Here is a 19,692-nt window from a genome sequence, read left to right as displayed (position 1 = left end):
TTTATCCAAGCACTCCTTAGCACCTGATATCAGACTGTATCAGGTGTAATCACTAAGAGATGCCCAGGCAAACACAGTTATTGGATTAAAAAATGTTATTTATTTCTTAATTATTGTAACTAACGGTATAACTCAAGTTACCCCAGATATACAGTTCTGGAGAATCCCCTCTGCTCACACTTTGGGAATTTACCACACTGACTGCTTACATAGTGCAGAGGTCTTCCAAGTCATATACTCACAAGTCAAGGACCAGTCACTTCAGTGCCTATTATTTAAAGGCAATGTGTGTTATTAAATATAATTTCCTCCTTTATTTTCCTTCTATAAAACTTCCAGCCTCATAATTTTCCACTCACATGCTCTGATAAAAATACGAGAGATCAGGTTCACCTTTGCTGTGAGTGTCAGGAAAGAGAGGAGAAGGTAAGCAAAGAGAGGCTGCCCAGGCAGGGTGGATACCCTGCCACAGTGTGAGGGTATGTATGTATGTGCTGTGCTCCCAGGCTCCAGTTTCCTGCACCCCTCTCCCTGCCAGCCTCCACTTGAACTGTGTTGCTGTAGTAAGGGAACAAGGGTCTCCTCTGAGCTTGCCTTTGTATTTCACAGGGAACTATAGGAAATGAAATGCCTACAGATTATAAATAAAATCTGGCAGATTATGTTCTTCACTTCTTAGGTAAAATGACAAGTAAATTTAGACTGAAGCCGGAATTAGGAATAACCTGAAAATCAGAAAAACACTTGTGTTTTGATTTGACACACCCTAACATTTGCCTAAATTAAGATGCCATGCCTCCCCATACTAAGCCATTTTAAACCAAACATCTTGTCTCTGCTGAAAGCACTTCAATGCTCTCTATTGTTGAAGCAGAATACATCAGAAACATTTCTAGCTAATCCAATTGAAAATTATTGAAAATTTAGCTTTCTTTGAACAAGATGTATTACACAACTTCTTGAGGTTTCAGTTCAAGTTTCACTACATTTGAGATTGCTGATTCAAAACACAGTCACGTCAGCTGAATATCACATCAAGGCCAGTATGACAAAAATAAACACCAGCAGTATAAAAAGGGCAGGGAGGTGAACAAGTTGTCCTTGCTTTATTCTCATAACTTCTTACTCCAGAGCACTTGAGAGTTTGCATTTAAAAATAGACAGAACAAGTATGAGCAGATGTATATGTATGCATGCACATACATGCTGAAAAAAATAATTATTCTGAATTAAGAGTTTGTTTTTTTTCACATGCAATGACTGGAACACAGGTAGCAGGAAAAAAAAAAAAGCTAAATTAGCAGAAGTAGAGATTATTTCTATATATGAATGAAAAGGGTGACATAACTGAGTTGTTAAGTGGTCCACAAAACGGGCAAAGACAGGAAAGACTACCTTAGTATCAGTGGCTTCCACAGGTCTGTCTGCAGAAACGCAGAGCATCTTGTACGTGATGCTTTCATTTGCCACGAGTAGTTGGATAGTAACAGATCTACACAGGACTGTGGCATCCAACTGGATTCAAAATGAAGTGATATACATAATGTTTACATATGAAACATTTTGCCCCTTGAATTCAGGTCCAGAGACAGCTGTTTCTGCAGTACTACTAGTATGAGTGATTGAAACATTCTAAAACCACATTTGAAGCACCCTGCTGAACATTGCCAGGCTTGTATGAGTTTATGTAGAAGGGCAGATGCCTTTTAGACACTATGATTCCCCCAAATTTGACATGACTGTTATTCGATTCATCGCTAATCAGAGCATTTACTGTGAGTTCAAGACAGGGCACAGGCATACCTAGCTGATTCTCATGGCATAAATGTAAAATGTGTAAATAGCACTATTCACACATTTTGTATATGTAAAAATAAAAGAGAGATATAAAGGATTCTCTTGCTTACAACTTTTTGTTCACTTTTCTCATTCCTTCCAGGAGTAACAAATTACCTTATTGTTTTTTACTTTGCTGACACTTTTTTTGCCCCTCTGCTTCCGAGATATCAGTCACACTGTTCTTTCACACAGATTAAAACCATTATACTAAATGCAGAACAAATGATCCACACCCAGCTTGAAATTTGCTGCTTTTAAGATCTCAGGAAGCCTACGTATCTAAAACTTTGCCTTGATTTTTTTTTTTTTTTCACCCCAGCTATATTAGTTGGTTAGCTGAAAATCTTTACAGGTCTTCCCAAGTTTTTCCAGCAACTTTGAGACACTTTATTCAAATGATACTGGAAAAACAATTGCTGTCTTTTCTACCAAGTTGAAGTAATGGGAAAAGAGGCAAGAACATTAGAAATAAGAAAACAGTGCAAGAGGTTTCTGAATGCGTTGTTCTTGATAGAAGGTTATGCCGTAAATAACCTCAAATTATTTGAATCGTATCTATCCTACTTTGCATTTTACTTTTTTTTGTTTTTTTAAACAGAATTATTTAGTGCTTCCTACAGTGTGTTTGGTATTACATGTAACTGACTGTGCTGCTGGAGTGGATTGCATCCAGAGGCTGGAAAGCTTTCATAGGCTGTAAAGCAGAACTTGGACAGCTGGGATGCTTGGCTTGTGGTTAGAAGTTGCTCAAGAGGCACATGGCTTGTTAACAGTATGAGGCTATTCTCCGAATCCCACACACACTCTAATCTACACGTCAGTGGGTAGGACAACGCTAGACCAAACGATGGCTTGGACACCTCTTTGTGAGCCTCATATGCACTATCACTACAGCCTGCGGTCCAAAATGTGTCATGATGTGATCTGCTGCAGACAAACAGAAGACTGATCGAAATTGCTTGGGTTTAGTTATCTGAGATGTGCCTGTGTTGCAAACAGATACCTCTTATTATTCTGTCAGTGGCTGTTAAGGACAGCATCAAACAAGCAATGGAAACGAGGAGGATGTTGCTGGAACTAATCAAAGGACTAATGTTCCAGCAGAGGTAGGGAACAATTTTGAGGTGTAATATAAGAAACGTCTGTAACTTCTGATTTCAGTACTTTTGCAAGTGTCTAATACACAAAAACCCTTCAAGCTGGAGCCTAAACCCAGCTATGACAGCAGCAAATGCAACTATGTGTGTAATATACATGGATTTTCATTAACACCAAATTAAAGATTACAGGAAGGAAGCTAGACAAATAAGCAACAACAACATATTTTAGATATTTTATCTTTCAAACATACAACATGGTATAGTTGTTCCAGGGACGGAATGGATGTAAATCTACTATGGAGTCCTAAATCAGTTACACTGAGGCAACAGGAACATCCTATCCCAGTTTCCTGACAACCAGCTAATACAAACACAAATAAATAATACAGAAGCTAACTGAGAATGTGCAACAGAATTCTACTTAAAGTTGTTTTCTAGAACAACTATTTTTTTCCAAAGATTTATATGTCATCTTGGTAGCTGGATGTCTTGGTGGTTTAGAGGAGCATCTAGCTGGAACACTTAGATAATTCACAGAAGTAACTCAAGAGACCTTCAAGATGGCATCTGCTCTCTCCTCAATATATTCTGAAGAATGCTAGCTGAGTTCGCTGCAAGCAGACAGATGTCTGACTTGGCACGTTCTCTTCTGAATTTGATATGCCATAAATCATATCATGGTGATCAACCATCACATCATGGTGGAAAACCTGTGGAACTTTCGAGACCTGGTATTCCTGACCAGGGGCCAGGAAACAGCCAGCTGAGGAACAGCTGTGTGTATGATGAAGCAATTGATTATTACGTGGTAAAAAAATGTATGCAAGCCAGAATCTTGCTGTACAAAAGTTTCAAATAAGTTTGGCCTAAGTACTGGACCACTTATGAAAATGAGTTTAATTTTTCCATTTTCTACTGTCTCACCTATTGTATCTTGTACCAGGTGAGAAATCTAAGTTCTCTCCCATTCAAATTCATATTTCCCTTACCAAAACATGATAATCAGACACTTAGTTTCCCAGGCCAAGTGCTAGGACTGTTTTTACGAACAAGTAAGCTGTGTGGGAGATGTTTGACAGGCAGAGTTTTACTTTTCTTTCTGAAATATGTGAACAGGAAGTATTATTCTCAGTTTAATTCTGGAGAATAGGATAAGTGGAAAAAGCAATGGATTTCTTCTATTCAAGAAGAGGAAATGGAAGGTGAGGCTTTCTAGCAGCAGTAGAATAATTTTTGATACTAAGAGTAGTTGGTATCTTGACAGAAGTATGCAGGGTTTTAATATGCCAGTTTGCCAGTCCCAGAAGAAAGGTGAAATTGCAGTTAGAAATTCGTTGAAGCCAAAGTTATAGCCAGCTAAGGCAAATGGAGGATATGGATTCAGTTGATTAACTTAGTACACTAAAGCAAATCTGAACAAAAAGCCTACAAAAGAAACAAACATGAGCTTGTTCCAGCTGCCTCCTCTGTCTGAAGATACAGGTCCTCTTTGTGCTGCTGGTGCAGATCTGAAGAAAAGAAAACAAACAGGATGTTCACAGCAGAGAGCTGAGTTAGGATTCTTTTAAATATCAGGGGTTTGTTGCCAAGGGTAAAGTTTGCAGCCCAAGTGCTAAGCTAGAAGTTTCTTTATAAGAGCATGCCACCACATTCCCTTTGGCTGTCATGATTTTATAAACAGGATATCTGTGCAAAACCCTGGGAATGCTCCTTTCTATCTTAATACCTGAACCTCCTTGTCTCTCCACATACATTTACTGTCTCTGGCCTTATGCTTGAGATTGTATAGAGCTCTTCTAGACAGCAGTGGTCCTAGAGATCTGTATTTTACACAGCACTTCATACAACAGTATCCAGATCCATTTCCAAATCTCCCCGACACCGCAATAATGCAAGTAATAAATACCGTTACTAATATGTTGCACCTGGCTTCCTTTCTGCTTACGTTTGTAAGCCATCTATGCCATCTAGTGGGTATTTTTTTACTTACAAGTTTTCTTTAAACGGGGTGTCAATTTAACAAGCCCAAGTTCAAATTTTGACTCAGCAGGAACATAGCTAAGTCTGGAGAGGAGTTGAGGGGCACTATCACTATGCAAGCAGCCCCAAGTACATTACAGCACCTTCTAGGTCACAGCCTGACACAGCCCTCTCCTTTGGTATGTCAGTGTAACAGGAGTTTCAGTGACAAAACATGTCACTTCCACAACTCTGATGTTTTGGGGCTCAGGACGTTATTCTCTGGAGGCTGAGAAGGCAGCTATCTTATAACAGCAAATAGTCATTGCAAAAGGGGATGTAACAGAGCCTGCATGTATAGTCTCACTATTTATTATGGAAGTATGAACACTGAACGTACACTGAGCGCACGTACTCTGCAAACGAAACCTTTTCCTAACAGATACATGCTCTTAAGAGTGATACCACTACTGACCAAACTGTTCCCATGTCAGTTAATGGACCATCAGAGAGCGGGGATCCGTCCACAGAGAAAACAGATCTAGAAGATAATCATCAAATAATTTATGTACATCTGCTTATGGCTCTTTCTGAAAGGGCAGCTAATTTCAATAGAGATGTTTGTTACTGCAGACAAGTAAGTGATTTGGGGAAGAGTGTAAGTATTCATTGGCTTGAGGTATTTCAGCTACTTAAATTTCAGGGGAGGCAATGACAGTTAGCATTCAGATTGGGAAGCTCTGTCTTGATTAGGGATAGTGTAGATATGAAGTGAATCAAGGCTATTATATTGCCATGCATACAGGAGGGAATAGAAGATTCAGGAAGGAAAGAAGCAAGGAAACTTTTCCTAAGGAGGACGATAACAGCTGAGTTGCTTAGTAGTTACCCCAGGAGAGTATGTGACTAGTGCTTAGAATACAGTAGTGATTATGTTAATTTAAGTACCAACATGGATGGAAAGGAAGGGGTGGCTGCTCCCCTGCTTACATACTGCAAGTGCTATGTGGTAATGGAGAACTGGTATGGTCATCTCTTAGGTGATCAAAAAAGACATTAATGGTTTCCAAAAACTTTTTAATCCACATTCACTCAGGTGAGGAATGCACCCACATCACAAAACTTTGAGGGAAATGGTTTAAAACCTGGGAGAAGAAAAAAAATCTGTTAAAAGTTCACAATTTTATATTTTTTAAAGTCCTGTAAAGTGCTTTTTTCTCCAGTTTGTTAATATTGTCACCACATTCACAGTTGTGATTTTGCATGGGACAACTGTATTTTCCTTTGACACATGAACAAAAGCCCTCCCATTCACTGGCAGAACAAGGAAACCCTGTTTTAATCCACCGTGCAAGTGGTACTGAGTAACAAACAAATGCCTCAACAGGCCTGGAAGCCTGTTCTATGATCTATGACCTAGAGGGAGTCTGGAGGTATCAGTGATATCTAAAATGCCAGTTTTCATCACGCATTTATAGGTTGGTGCTGGGATATAATTTGGCTATAAGAACAAATGTTGTTGCATGACAAGATGAGTAAAAGTTTTCAGTGACTAGCAGGAACAGAGAATACTCATTTTCTAAGGGTGTATTAAAAACTGAACATATGCTACAGAAAGTTATATACACCTCCTTTTCTGCACTGCACGAAGAACTACTGCCACACAACCAGAGACAGGAAAGCAGGAGTTGCATCTCTTTGCTGCCATAACCAGGGACAGCAAGTTAGGGTATTCATAGCAGAGGTTATTACAGCAGTATTAAATAAGTATTAACATACAAAAGATTTGCAGGTGCTTGAACAGGGCAGAAAGGACAGTAGGAGATAGGATGTGGCCAAATGTATGGATTATGCATAAAAATAATATAACTAGAGAACAACTTTTATGCATCTATGTATCCTGCAACTTTCTAAACTGTGACGAAGTTTTGATATTTAATAAATTTTGATATGTAACGTTCAAGTACGTTATGTGTACTTATACATGCAACAGCATATAGATTAAGAAACAGCCACAAGTGAAAACAGTTATCTTTACTGTAAATTCATTGAAATACATAATAATGAAGAAAAATATGGAAAGGAAGGGAAACTATTAAAACCTAGTTTGGGAGTAATGCTTGCTAATTAAGAAAGCTGTATCTTGGATGTAATTTGCATTCTCCGCAGACAACCTACTGGCCCGAGGTAAATACATTAAAATTGAGAAATTGGGTTTGCACACAAAATGGAAAATTAAAAAAAAACTTCCTCAAAATTTGGAATTGAAAGTTCCAGTAGCTGGAGAAATGTCCTTTAGATCTGTTGCCATTTGGCCTACAATTTCATTATTCAAGGAAGAATATTAATTAAAGCAGTTTCAAACTTGTAATAGATTTTGCATCAGAACACAGATATTTACAAACTTCATTCATAACCATCAGTGGTACACAGTGTGATTATGTGATTGATGAGAACTAACAGGTGCTCACAGACAATTATGCACAATTTGTAGATAGAAAGTGTTCACTCAATACACAGTAAGTAATAAATTCAAGAATACTGTATATTGCATATGAGTGGTATATAACAGATGATAGAGGCGGAATCTCTTGAACTGTTGACTTCCGCATATTTATTTGGTTGTAATGACATCGAGGATGGATTGAACTTCTTTTACTTACGATGAAAAGGTACACTTAGGGTCATCAGGATAATCCAGGCAGAGTAAGAACATTACAGATCTGTAAAGATATAATTTTATTTAGCATTTTTCATCAGAAAACTAAGAAAAACAAATGAAAAAAAGAAAAAACTCAACAGTATTATCATGTCTAAAGCGTCTCTACAATTATATTTATCTTACAATCTACTGTGAATAACTAGAACTGTGAATACTACTGTGAATAACTAGTAATTCTGCAGACATACAATAGCATTTTTAACTGTTGTTTAGATTTTCAATCCAAATAAAGATTTTGAAGTGAAGTGGAATACCCAAGGCCATTTTCTGTTTCTGACATTGGGTAAATACGATGTTCCACTTAATTATACAATTCTACAATACACTGTAGACTTTTGCTCAATTCACAGCTGAAAAATGCTAAGTCTGAAAAATGTGACATCACCTTTCCAACATACCAGTTTCTTACTGAAGGCACAACATTAACGGCACTTAAGTATTGGAAGTTAAGAAACCACTTAAAATAGATGAGGTGCTTCTGCAAATACACCATATTAATGAAGGATTTTCACTTACTTGTAATTATCAGTGCAGGTGACATCATAACCAAGGGTGCTCAGCCTGTTTTCTAATACCTTTACAGTATGAGTTCCACAGGAATCTCTGTGAGAAGGATTTTAATATTATTGCAAGTCTTTTATTATCTCATTTCCTTTCACTGAACTTGATGGAATTAGTATAGTAAATCCGCATTACTTTGCTTCTTCTATATTCCTTAACACCTACAGAAAACTGGTGTACATTGCTATTTATAATGCTTACAGTTGTTTAACATTTTATACTCAGTTTGCAGAGACTGGAAGATTGGCTTCAGCCAGTGTAGCACTTGCAGATTCTATTAACCAATATTCCCACATTTAATATTTCACTAGACAAACAGAAAAGGAGCTAAATGATTTTGTAAAACAATAAGTGTTTCCTTTGTAATATTCTTTGGCAGCTATTTAGGTGGTGCTAAAGTTGATGCTAGCTGTCTTTACAGAATAAGTTGTTATAGTAAATTAGAATTATTCCTGTTAGAAGCTTGTCCTCTCTCTTGAATACAAAACAACCGAAAAACACAAGGAGAGAGAAAAAACCAGAAACAATCTTAAATACAGCTTCTGTGTCTAGCACTGATTTTTTAACTTGTGGTCCAATCAGCAAAAGAAAGTTTAGCATAGTACAGAAGCTACTGAGACCTCTAAAACTTGCACCAACACCAAGTATGAAGGCCAGTGTTACTTACCCACTGGTCAGTAAATACTCGTGACTCTAAAGAAATCATATGGGAACCAAAAAAATCATTGTAAAAGGCAATTAATAAAAATACACAAATATTCCCTTGCATCTATTAACTGAAAGATAAATTAACATTCAGTGTTTCTCTTAATTTTTCTTTGTAATAAGGGCAACTTGTGCAAAGGTGAGCTGTATGTTTGTTTCCAAAAGGGTAAGATTCTTTGATTTAAAGAGAAAGGCTGAGAAACACTGACTTGAACTATGCTTCGTAGACTCCACAGCACTATGGTAAAATCATAGAATCACAGAATGGTTTGGGTTGGAAGGGACCTTCGAAGATCAGGACTCCAGACCTAATATTAGATCTTATTTATATTTTGTCTAATTCTGCTATTTCTATACTCTTCGGGAATGACAGGGTGTGTTAGTGAGAGCATCTAAATTTTTTTTAGTTTAATTGCTATGCAAATACAATCAAACAGAAAGCTAAGGTGAAATTCTAAAGACAGGTCCAAAAAGGAAAAAAATATTTTTTTGGAAGATGTAACTTACATATCTGGTCCTTCAATATCATCCACAACCCAGATGACAATTTGGGAGATTTTGTCTTTCTGTAGATTAGGTATTTCATAATCTGCAAAAAAACTGATTCAAGAAACAAATTTTTACAACTATGAAGGACATGAACAATAAACAATCTTTTTTCCCTTTGCATTAATGAAGGCTGTGATCCTGCTGGATGATATGGGCTTGCTTGATTTTACATTTGTATCTTCTGATTACAATCAGACTCAACACAGAGTAGCAAAAATCAAGATTCACATTCTGAATGTCCTCAAAGGTCAAAGGCATTTAATCAGAAGTTTTGTTTCCATATTCTTCATCTTAGAGGGGCTCAGCTGAAAAAAAGTTACAACTTAAGAGGTGAACCAGAATGAACTGAACTTTAAAAAAATGCAAAAACAAAACAAAAACATTTTGATACTTAGTAGAAAAAGAAAAAGTTCATTCTTGTAGTTATTGCTTTTAGACACAATACAATTTTGCTTTAAATAAAAAAATAACAACAGCCACAAGACAAATATATTTTTAGGTACAAAATCACAGCAATAGTAACATGAAGTATTTGTCTAGGATATACTAGACCATAAAAGAGAAACTTCTACATATGTCCATCCCTAGCCTAGGGAATCTTGCACTTTATTGCTTTGTGTAAATTGACTTGGATCAGGATTTAAATAACAATTAAAACAAGATAATAAAAAGCATCTAAATCATATAATGGTTTGGGTTGGAAGGGACCTTAAAGATCATCTATTCCAACCCCCTGCCATGGGCAGGGACACCTTCCACTAGCCCAGGTTGCTCAAAGCCCCGTCCAACCCGGCCTTGAACACTGCCAGGGAGGGGGCAGTCAAGCCTCTCTGGGCAACCTGTGCCAGTGTCTCACCACACTCACAGTAAAGAATTTCTTCCTAGTATCTAATTTAAAGATGCCAAATCCAAAGGACTATTTTAATGCCTGTAAATTGAATTTTTTTGTGCAATGCAAGCATTTCAAATCCATGGATTTCTAATCCTTCCAGCAAGAATTACTGTAATGATTTCCACCTTTTCATTGCTGTTTGTTTTTTTTTTTTTCCCCTCAGAAAGCTTATAAGGGCTGTGTCCACACCGAAAGCTTGGTCCAAGTCTAAGCCTATCATGGCTCTTCTTAAATGTCTACATCTGGACTGCCATGTCTCTTAGCCACTTTAAATGGTTTGAGACCTCCCAGGCTAGAAGGGATATTTGTCACCTCCTGGATGAGACCAGCAGTGGCAAAGTGACCTTTGCTCTGTCCTCCTGGTGCCTGCAGGCAACCTACTCGTGCTCTGGCATGGAAACACAAGATGTGTAGTGGTTGTCAATGTCTGTTGGCAGCCAGCCAAGACCTGTTCATGAAGTTAGAAAGTTAACTTAAACTTCTGGAGAAGTAGAACCTGAAGGGGTGGATACCAACAGTTGCCCTCTCTGGTCAAGTTTGGAATGGCAGTGGCTAGTCAGAGACCAGTAGCAGCAACAGCAGGTTTGCCTGCCTGTCCAGGGTATCCAAGCCTGTCTTAAACACATAGTGAAAATATAACCAAAAATAAAGATTCCAACTATTTTTAACTCATTTGCTCATTCATGCATATGTTATTGCCAGCAAAAATGCAGCTTCCTCCAAAATATGAAGGATCTTTAACTAGGGGAGTCAGAAACTGTGAAGAAACAACGTACAAATGACTTCAGTAAACCAAGTGATATTGTGAACCAACTAATATTATTAAAGAAGTCTACCAACTACACTCATACTGTGTGAATGAGCAAAGTTATTTTGCTGTGAAGTGAGAAATTTATCTTAACTGAAATGGTAACAGGTGACAATGATGATTTAAGTGTACGAACTGTAATGCATAATAAACTTTGGAAATGGTTTTGAAATGCTTGAAAACAGACCACAGAGATGTTTAGGAAGACAGGTAGACCTCTCAGATTACCTTCTGCTACCAATTATCCAACCCGAAGTCTCTTTCAAACAACATCTCTTAAGCAAATTCAGTCATAAATGGACCAGAAGATATACAGCAAAGAAGACAAATGGAGTAACTGGCTTTGGTTTTTTTCTTGGCAGGCTGTGTTTCAGTGGTGGAGATTTCACTGGTCATGATACCTCCAGAGAGGCAACCCAGGGAACTGATAGAATTAATTTATGTGTAAGAGGTTTCTGAAATAAGGAATCTTGAAATTAACAGAAACAAGGAATCTGTTTGTAAAATAAGGATTCTATACTGGATTCTGGGCATTGACCTGCTGCCAGGTATTATCATCTACAGAAGACTTGATCCTAGGTGACCACCTGACCAACCCAAGGAGTCTTTCTGATTAGCTGAAAGCTGTGTACAGAGATGGACATTTGGGGGGATGGAGGTAAGTAGATAGTAGGTGTTTTGGAACAGATGATTCTTGTTTCTCTCCTATCTGGAGATAAAATTAACTTTTCAATTATCATTTTTAGTCCTCAGTGAGCACACAGGAGGAGTATCTGTTCTATGGGTTTTTAAAAGGATTTTTTTGATCTGCCTTGGACAGGACAGTTGATGAGGTAAGGAAAGATGCATTTTTCATCAAAGGTAGGCAGTCACTACAGCCACGTATTTAGTAAAAGACCTTAAGGGTGTACTTTTACAATAAATTTAAAATGTATTCTTATATGAACTTCTGCATAGCTGTACACTTGTAAAGAAAGATACATCTGTCCTTAATATACAAGGGAATAAGGAGAAGAGGAAGCTAATCCTTGCTATTATCATTCTCAATGGAGCTTTTTAGCTTTCTTAAAGCATAATGGATCTCAAACTAGCAGGACAAAGCACCTTCCCTATAGAACTTAACATGTTTGCTCCTAGGCCTAATAGAGGCTACACTTGTAACCACGTCCTCTCCTTGAAGATGGCCTTGAACAGAAATTTTGTAATGCTCCTGTTTTTGAAGACATACACATTTTGCCACAGTATGTTGGCTGACTTGAAGGCTGCTTTCAAAGTGCATTTATCCTGCTTGCCACAGTGGTTTGTAAAATGCAGGAGTCAAAAGGATTGTTTCTATCCATTTCATGTTAATTCCTACAGCTGGGGACAATTATCAGTCATCCCCACAACTCAGCAGACTTCGATGCAACAGGCTCTTTCAGATATGCTTCCCATGCTTTGTGTAGCAGAAGACCCAAACAACTGGTTGACCCTTTTTTGCAAACATCAGACCTTGTACACATATATCAGTTTTCTTACCCTGGCTGTGGATAAGCTCCTCCGTCTGCAGAACCATTCAACAAGACATGTATTACTCCAGAACTGTGTTGAGCATACTGCAATATATAATGATTTTTTCTTAGAAATCTTACAGATTTGTCACATGACTTGGTATTGTATTGCAAACAACAATGACCGAGGAAAGACTTTTACCAAGAAGAATATCAGAATTGAAAAATAATACCAAACTAGCATCCTAGCAGGTCACTGCAGTAGAGAGGACAACTAAACAGCCAATGTACTAATTCAATGCATTTTCTTAAACTATTTTCTCACACCTTTAAATAGTTTCTTCAGCATAGGAAAAAAGCATTTTGGCACTCTGTGTCAGGTTTGATATGTAAATAAAGGGTTTCCACCAGGGTTGTCAAATGTCACTTAGGACCTGTATTCAGGAGACAACTAGTGTGCTTATTGTACTTAGTATATGCTTAATATATATTAACAAAGCTCACACAGAATTTGAACACCTTATCTAGCTAAGGTGAAAGTTAGGTTCCTCTTGCAAAAACAGTGTATTTGTATCAGAGGAAATAATCTAGCAGAGTTACAGACTTAAATCTGTTTTGATCTGGCGATGTTTTCCTGAACCACCCAGGACACACTCACTAATGTACGAAGTCAGCACTAATGCACTATTTACAGTGATTGAAGCCATCCTCCAGAAAGATTCCACTGCGTTGTTTTCACACTCCTCTGTGGTAGGGCAGGATTCATAGTCCAGTCCTGTAGGAAAGCATGTGATTTTTGCCATTAGACATAATGACAGTAGAAAGTGACCTTAGAAAGCAATTAAATATATTCACGCATTACTCACTGAACATACAAGAAGGTCTGACATAACACTCAAAACTGACAATTGTTATTTTCTTCTATCATTATCTATCCGTTGCAGTTTACATGAACAGTGACATTCTGTGGATTCAATAATCTGGCTGAAATGACTCTAACTCTATACCTGGGATGCAGAAAGCTCCATGTTCAGAGGACTGAGAAGGAGGTTTTTCTCTTGTGCAATGCTGTTTAGATTTCACTGTGTGCTCCCCTGACTGCAATGTTAAATATTCACACAAAACAGGAGAGAATGAGACAGTGAAGCTATTCCTGATTTTTCATGTGGTAAGATCAAAATAAGCTCCTCCAAAACACAGTAGTCAGCCTTCATTATGGTTTTACAGACAGATGTTTAATATAGCACTTATCGTTTTACCAGTGCTGTCTGCCTGCCCACACCAGTGTAGAAAATCTCCAAGGAAGCCAAACAGAGTATCAGCCAGAGACATGTAGCGACGGCCTCTATCAGCAAAGCTGTTGACTAGCAGCTGATTATTTTCCCAGAAGAGAGACTATATAAAAAAAAAGGAAAAAAAAAATAGAGAAGAGATGAACCATCACTTAGGCATGGACACAATGAGATTATGGGGTGTTGAAAACAGTTTAAAACATGTTTTGGTATTTCTTTCAAAAGCAAGCTAATAACCAGAAATTTTAGCTATCTCTTTAGAGGAACAAAGTTTTAGTTTTTTACAGTGGTGTAAATATAGATCACTTAGAGGCCTGAAGGGCATTCATACCATGATGGGAATGGACATAGATCTGTATTAAATATAGTTAGGCCTAGCTTTGCCTTCCTCAGCAGACAGGTTTAGGAAAAGGGAGAAAAAAAAAAAGACAGATACTTATAAGCCAGATATATCTTATCAGAATTCTCTCACACTGCTATGTTGGTTTATGGTGTGAAAAAATCATACCTCTAGCTGTTATTTCTGCGTTTGCAAAACTCTTTCATGAATTAAGATACACTGACAGGAGTGTTTACTGGTTTAACTTGTATCATTTAGGGATAAGGAATAATTATGCTAGAGGAAAAACTGCTTTAAATCACAACCTTTTAGAGAAGGTCAAAGCACACATTCTAATGGAATACGATGGTGCAGAGACATGGTTTTTGCACTTTCACAGTTCTCTGCAATTACCAGCACATCAAACCCTTACTGTTTTCTAGCATATAATGGTGTCCTATCTTACTTCTGCTTATGCTTAACATGTCATTGCCCTGAGACTTGGCTGTGAAGAGTGGAAGCAAAAGATGATAGCAGGTATAATTTTTGCAGGCAGAGCACATAACTTGAGGAAAAGTAAAAGTGGAAATTCAGGGACTATGACAGAGCTCCTGGCACAGCAGGAAAAGTGGAGGGTCTTTGTAGTATGAGAATAGAGAAGCTGCTGAGAAGTTACCCCATAAAATAAATGCAGCCAAACACATTGCAAAATGCCAGCAAGCCTAAGCTTAGTTTGTAAACTACAGACAGGCCAAAAATAATGAATTATGAGTCAGCCACAGAATGACTCTTGGTCATTTTTGAACTGTATCATGGAAAATCTGCCGGATGTCACAGGACTGTTAATATAACATTAATAAGCATTACCTTGTTAGGTGGAATTGGGTGAAAAGACAGGTTGATGAATAATTCATAGTCCTTAGGTAGAATGCTGCAAGGATCTTTGTTAATAAATGCATTTTTAAACGCTTCCCATATCTCAGAACAATTCTTCTCACTGTAATCATTGAAAAAAACAAATAGCAGAATTGTTTTTTCAAAGCAGAGCAAGAAAGCAGTTTGTTCCCAACTTCTTCAGATTCCCAAATTAAAACTCCTACAAGGGTAAGATAGAACACTGAAGTCAGGGTGGTACAAAACTTTCAACCCAGGAAAAGCATATAGACCTTTTCTTTTCCTGACTCCTAATAGCAGCTGAGTAGGAAGAAGTAGCAATGACAATATTAGGATTTGCAGTGTGGAATTAAAAATACGTAGCAATTCAACAAAAATCTTAGAAGGTACAGTAATACACAGTGAGCTTGCTATCTAGCACTGTAGAAATACTAAGAAAAGCTATTTTTGAAATTTTCCAGATTCAAAAAGTCATTTCGGTTAAAGCATAGCTAAATATGCAAGGCTACTGGAATGTAAAATTACGCCTAAAATGTTAAGATTTAAATGCAGGAGTTACGAAAAAGTTTCGATGGTAGAGTAACAGTTTTGACAGAGATGCCTTCTGTCTCTATAGGCCCTAGGATTACGTAGCTTTACCTTGCTGGAATGAGTACAGTGACTGTGTGGGACATGTACTGTCATTGTGCAGTAGCTACAAGAACACTGTTAGGATTCAACATTTAAATTGCTTGTGAGAGGAGGCCTTAAATAAGATGCTAGGCTGTGCACTTCAACAGTTCCCTTCTGCCTGCTCTGCCTTGGGGCAATAATCTCCCATGGAAGGCCAGGCCAGGCCATCTAGGGACAACTGTATATACCTATGTCTCCTTCTGCTAAAGAGCTGTCTACTGTAAGCACTCACTTATTCATGCTAGTGCTTGTAAAATACGATCAACTGAACTCTTAACATCTTCCTTGACAGTTGAATCTAGCAGTAATTTTCTGGTTAATTCACTTACTGCATTTTTTTTCTTCAAGTCTTCTCATCCAGGTTTGAAGAGCTTGTAAATCAAAAGGATTATTCCGCTCTTACTCAAAATTTTTTAGCTGGCAAAAATACTTCTTGAAACTTCAGGGTGGGGAAGGACTGTTCCTTCTAATCTTAATAGACACTAATAAGTCATCCTAGATTTAGTTCATACCAGTCAGTTAAAAAAAAAATGTTTTAAAAACTTCCATTATATACTACCAATAAAGAAATATGGGGGAAATGCACTACAGTAACATTTGTATTACATAGCATACTTCTACTAGAAAATTTCAAATATGATTTTCATTCAAATCTCTCACTTCTACATGACCACAACATTTTGTAACATGCCTCTTTTAACTGACATTTTGCATGTTCTGTTTTAATGTAAAGGAAAGTTTTTCTTGTGTTCCTATAAACACCTTTATGTTTTAACTATGTTGCAGTGTAAAGACAAGGCTTACTAGCTTCTTTTCTTGTTAGCAAAGTATTTTTAAAAAATTATTCTATTTGCATATAAATCCATAAGCAAAACATATCCAGGTGGCTATGCCTCTGTAAAAGCTAGCCTGGGGGCAATTAAGAAACAGACAATGAACAGAAAGGGTTATAAATAATTAGAATATCTGTTTTGCACCTGTGCAGTATGAAATTTCAATTTTGTTTAGATTACACGATCTGCTTATAAACCTAAGGGAAAGAGAAAAAAACACATAATATGAAATTTATTGTGCAGCTCTTCTTTCTATAATGCCATTTTGGGCCTTAATAAAGGAAAGCAGTCTAATGTCCAGGCTGGCTTTATGCTCCTCTGAGTAAGACCAGTTTGATAAATGGGTTCAGACTTGTCAATTTTAAAATTATATTGTGAATTATATTGTGCATAGAAATCTATAGTTAAAGCTTATTGGCACCTTCCCCTGTGATGTGTTTATAAATTTGCCAAACTTAAAATGTTCAGCTGGAGTTTTAGTACCACGTTAATGGTATTATGATGATTTTTACTTTCATAGGGAACTTGAACAAAAACACTTCTGATAAATTAAGAATGTTATTAGGAAGAAACATGTTGGTTTGCTTTTGTTAAAAGCCATGAACCTGTTTTCAGTCCTGTATATCCTGTTTTGCAGAAGGAACTGAACATGGGAGGTTGCGGGAAGGAGGTGGTATTTACTGATATTATGCAACATAATTTAACCCTGTTTATGATTCAGTGCTACAGGAACCCAGCCAGACCCCCCCTGCAAATACCTCTTCAAACTATCAGTAAAAATTTTAGTGGCAGAATAAAGGAGTGAACTCTAAGAGACTATCCTTAGTTTTTTCCCTTTTACCAAAGCCCAAATAATGTAAGGAAGACTGAAAAAGTGTTCGGTTTAGTGTGATTTACCTCCAGTTCTGTGTAATTAACACAGACAATGAAAGCTCATGGGTAATCATACTTCAGCAGTTGATTACTACTTGATTTTTCAGGTGGATGAGCTGAACAGCATCTTTCAGTACCACAGGAGAGCTATAAAGTGTGGTGCTTTCCTTCTTACATGACCTGACATACAAGGCACGCAAAGTAATGCTGCTTTTCCCAGGAGCACTGTCAGATTTGGTACTTTAGGCCACCATTTCTGTCTGGTGTTCTCCTTACAGAACACTGTGGCACAAGGAGGGGAGAAATGTGAAATAAAAAGTTGAAAGATTAAAAATCTTGCCTTAATTACACTACTTTTATTAACACGACATCCATCAAAGTTCAATTTCTGTTTCCACATGGCTACAAGCGTGTTGGCTTCAACAGGATCACTTTCATGGCTAGGAGCAAAACTTTAGGCTTCTGATTAATAACCATTTTGTACAGAACATAAAAAACTAATCCAGAAACAAGCAAAACTTACCCAACAGCAGGATTCACAAGTCTAATATAGTCATAGCATCTTCCAATGACAATGCTTTCCAGGTTTAGTGTTGTACCTTCACCTTTCCATTTCTTCCCCTCCACTTCTAATAAGCTGTTCATAAGCAGGACAGAGACAAGTAACAGAGACAAACAAAGGCTCTTCATCATGAATTACTGACAACCCAAGTTCTTAAAAAAAAAAGAGTTAAATGATACAGTTTGGATGGAAAACTGAAGGCTTAAGTAGTATTTTCAATACTGGCTATAGCTCTGTACACAAAAGACGAAGTTAGACAGAAATCTGAACCTTTCTGGGGACTGTAAACTAACTGTTTCCTGGAACGATTGCACAAGGATACATCACTTCCTCATATCTGTTCCCCACTTCAGAAAAACGAGACTTTTAAGGTCATGATATTGCCACCTGGTGATAACTGCGAAGAATTACAGTATATTTCAGTAAAGGGATTTAAAAAAACCCTTACCACTTCAATATTTACAATGCCTTAGGTTTGCTTAGTACTCACTGCCTTGCTATACCTTCTTAAAACATCACAAGTGCTTACAAGCAACATGTTTTAAACCAGTTTCTTTTCGTTTTAAAAGGGCTATATTTTTTTGCACACATTTCTCTAATGGCTGAAAAAATGGTGAAATACATATCAAAACAAAGTTTGAAATATGCAGGTAAAGCAACGATTGCATAAATACCCAAATTCTCAGGTGAACTTTTACCACATGCAGGGTAACATTAGTCAGCTTTTTTCCATCTCTCCCCTGGATACTGACAGCAACATTTTTGGTGCAATGATACGTGTTTTAAATTTTTCTTCATGAACAAAAGATCCTTGCAGGCAGGAATCAATCATAACAAGAACTAAAAAGATTAAGATGTACTCCCTGCAAGTGTACTTGTACTGAAGAAATCTCTTCAACTTCTGTTTACTCTTATTATGCCTCCAGCTTCTTTTCCTTAAGTACTTAGTTGGATCATTAAATGGCATCAATTAATCTAATCTTCAGTGTAAATATTCTGTGGTGTATGTTGCTGCAAATACAATCACACTATTTTTTTCCCTTTTAAGAAAAAAATTTTTTTCAACCTTAATTTGTCTGTGGACTCACATTTCTGAGGAACATGATGGTTCTTTATCTATTAAAGTATCCAAGCCTCAGTGAATACATACATCTTTATTATTTATGTACTTATTTATATAGTGTCATTCTTACAATGATGCACTGGTACTCAGATGATGGATTTTGCTGAAGGCAAAATCTTGCTAATCATCAAGTAAATTGCTGATGATGGATTTCTCCCGTAAATGTGATAGAAAGATAACCAGTCAGTTTGTTACCTGCAGGAGAGTCTTCGGGAAACACAGATTTACCCAGAAAGGGATGTGCAATGTTGTGCTTGATATGGCGGAGACACAGCAAATGCTGTACTTCAGTTACTTCTCCTATGCTTTTTCCTCATATTTGTCTGATTAACCTGTCTCAAACATGGACATCCTGATAGGGCACAAGCACATTAATCGAAAGGTTTCAAGTCACTGCTTTGGGTTCAGGATTAGAGAGTGCAGTAATCCATGGAAGTCAATGTTGTTTTTTTTTTAATTACCAACTTCTCTGCAGATTTTGTTCAGTAATTTCAGGGCC

General features: G+C 37.3%; 1 protein-coding gene across 3 annotated transcripts; it reads right to left on the bottom strand.

Annotated features, from left to right (window-relative positions):
• Positions 1–1,105: 1,105 nt before the first annotated feature.
• On the bottom strand, positions 1,106–18,420 carry BST1 (bone marrow stromal cell antigen 1). Of its 3 annotated transcripts, XM_074904556.1 has the most exons (10): positions 18,032–18,419; positions 15,104–15,233; positions 13,885–14,020; positions 13,318–13,400; positions 12,654–12,730; positions 9,394–9,486; positions 8,137–8,223; positions 7,562–7,621; positions 5,374–5,439; positions 4,333–4,447 (listed from the first exon to the last, which is right to left on the bottom strand). In XM_074904556.1, coding segments are annotated over exons 1-10 (903 nt in total). In that variant the 5' UTR covers positions 18,202–18,419; the 3' UTR covers positions 4,333–4,446. The 3 variants fall into 3 exon arrangements, with proteins under 3 accessions (XP_074760655.1, XP_074760657.1, XP_074760656.1); XM_074904554.1 differs by lacking the exon at positions 5,374–5,439 and having other exon boundaries at positions 1,106–4,447; positions 18,032–18,420; XM_074904555.1 differs by lacking the exon at positions 4,333–4,447 and having other exon boundaries at positions 4,883–5,439; positions 18,032–18,420.
• Positions 18,421–19,692: the final 1,272 nt, after the last annotated feature.

This window comes from Athene noctua, chromosome 4 (genome assembly GCF_965140245.1).
Source record: "Athene noctua chromosome 4, bAthNoc1.hap1.1, whole genome shotgun sequence".
NCBI classification, from domain to species: Eukaryota; Metazoa; Chordata; class Aves; order Strigiformes; family Strigidae; genus Athene; species Athene noctua.
This window is presented reverse-complemented; position numbering and strand designations above follow the sequence as displayed.

Coding starts and splice junctions, on each gene's coding strand:
- BST1 (XM_074904554.1), bottom strand. CDS start 18,201: ATGATGAAGAGCCTTTGTTTGTCTCTGTTACTTGTCTCTGTCCTGCTT. Junction 14,021..15,103: donor ACCCAATTCCACCTAACAAG/GTAATGCTTATT, acceptor TTTTTTATATAG/TCTCTCTTCTGGGAAAATAA. Junction 13,401..13,884: donor TGGGCAGGCAGACAGCACTG/GTAAAACGATAA, acceptor GCTTTCCTACAG/GACTGGACTATGAATCCTGC.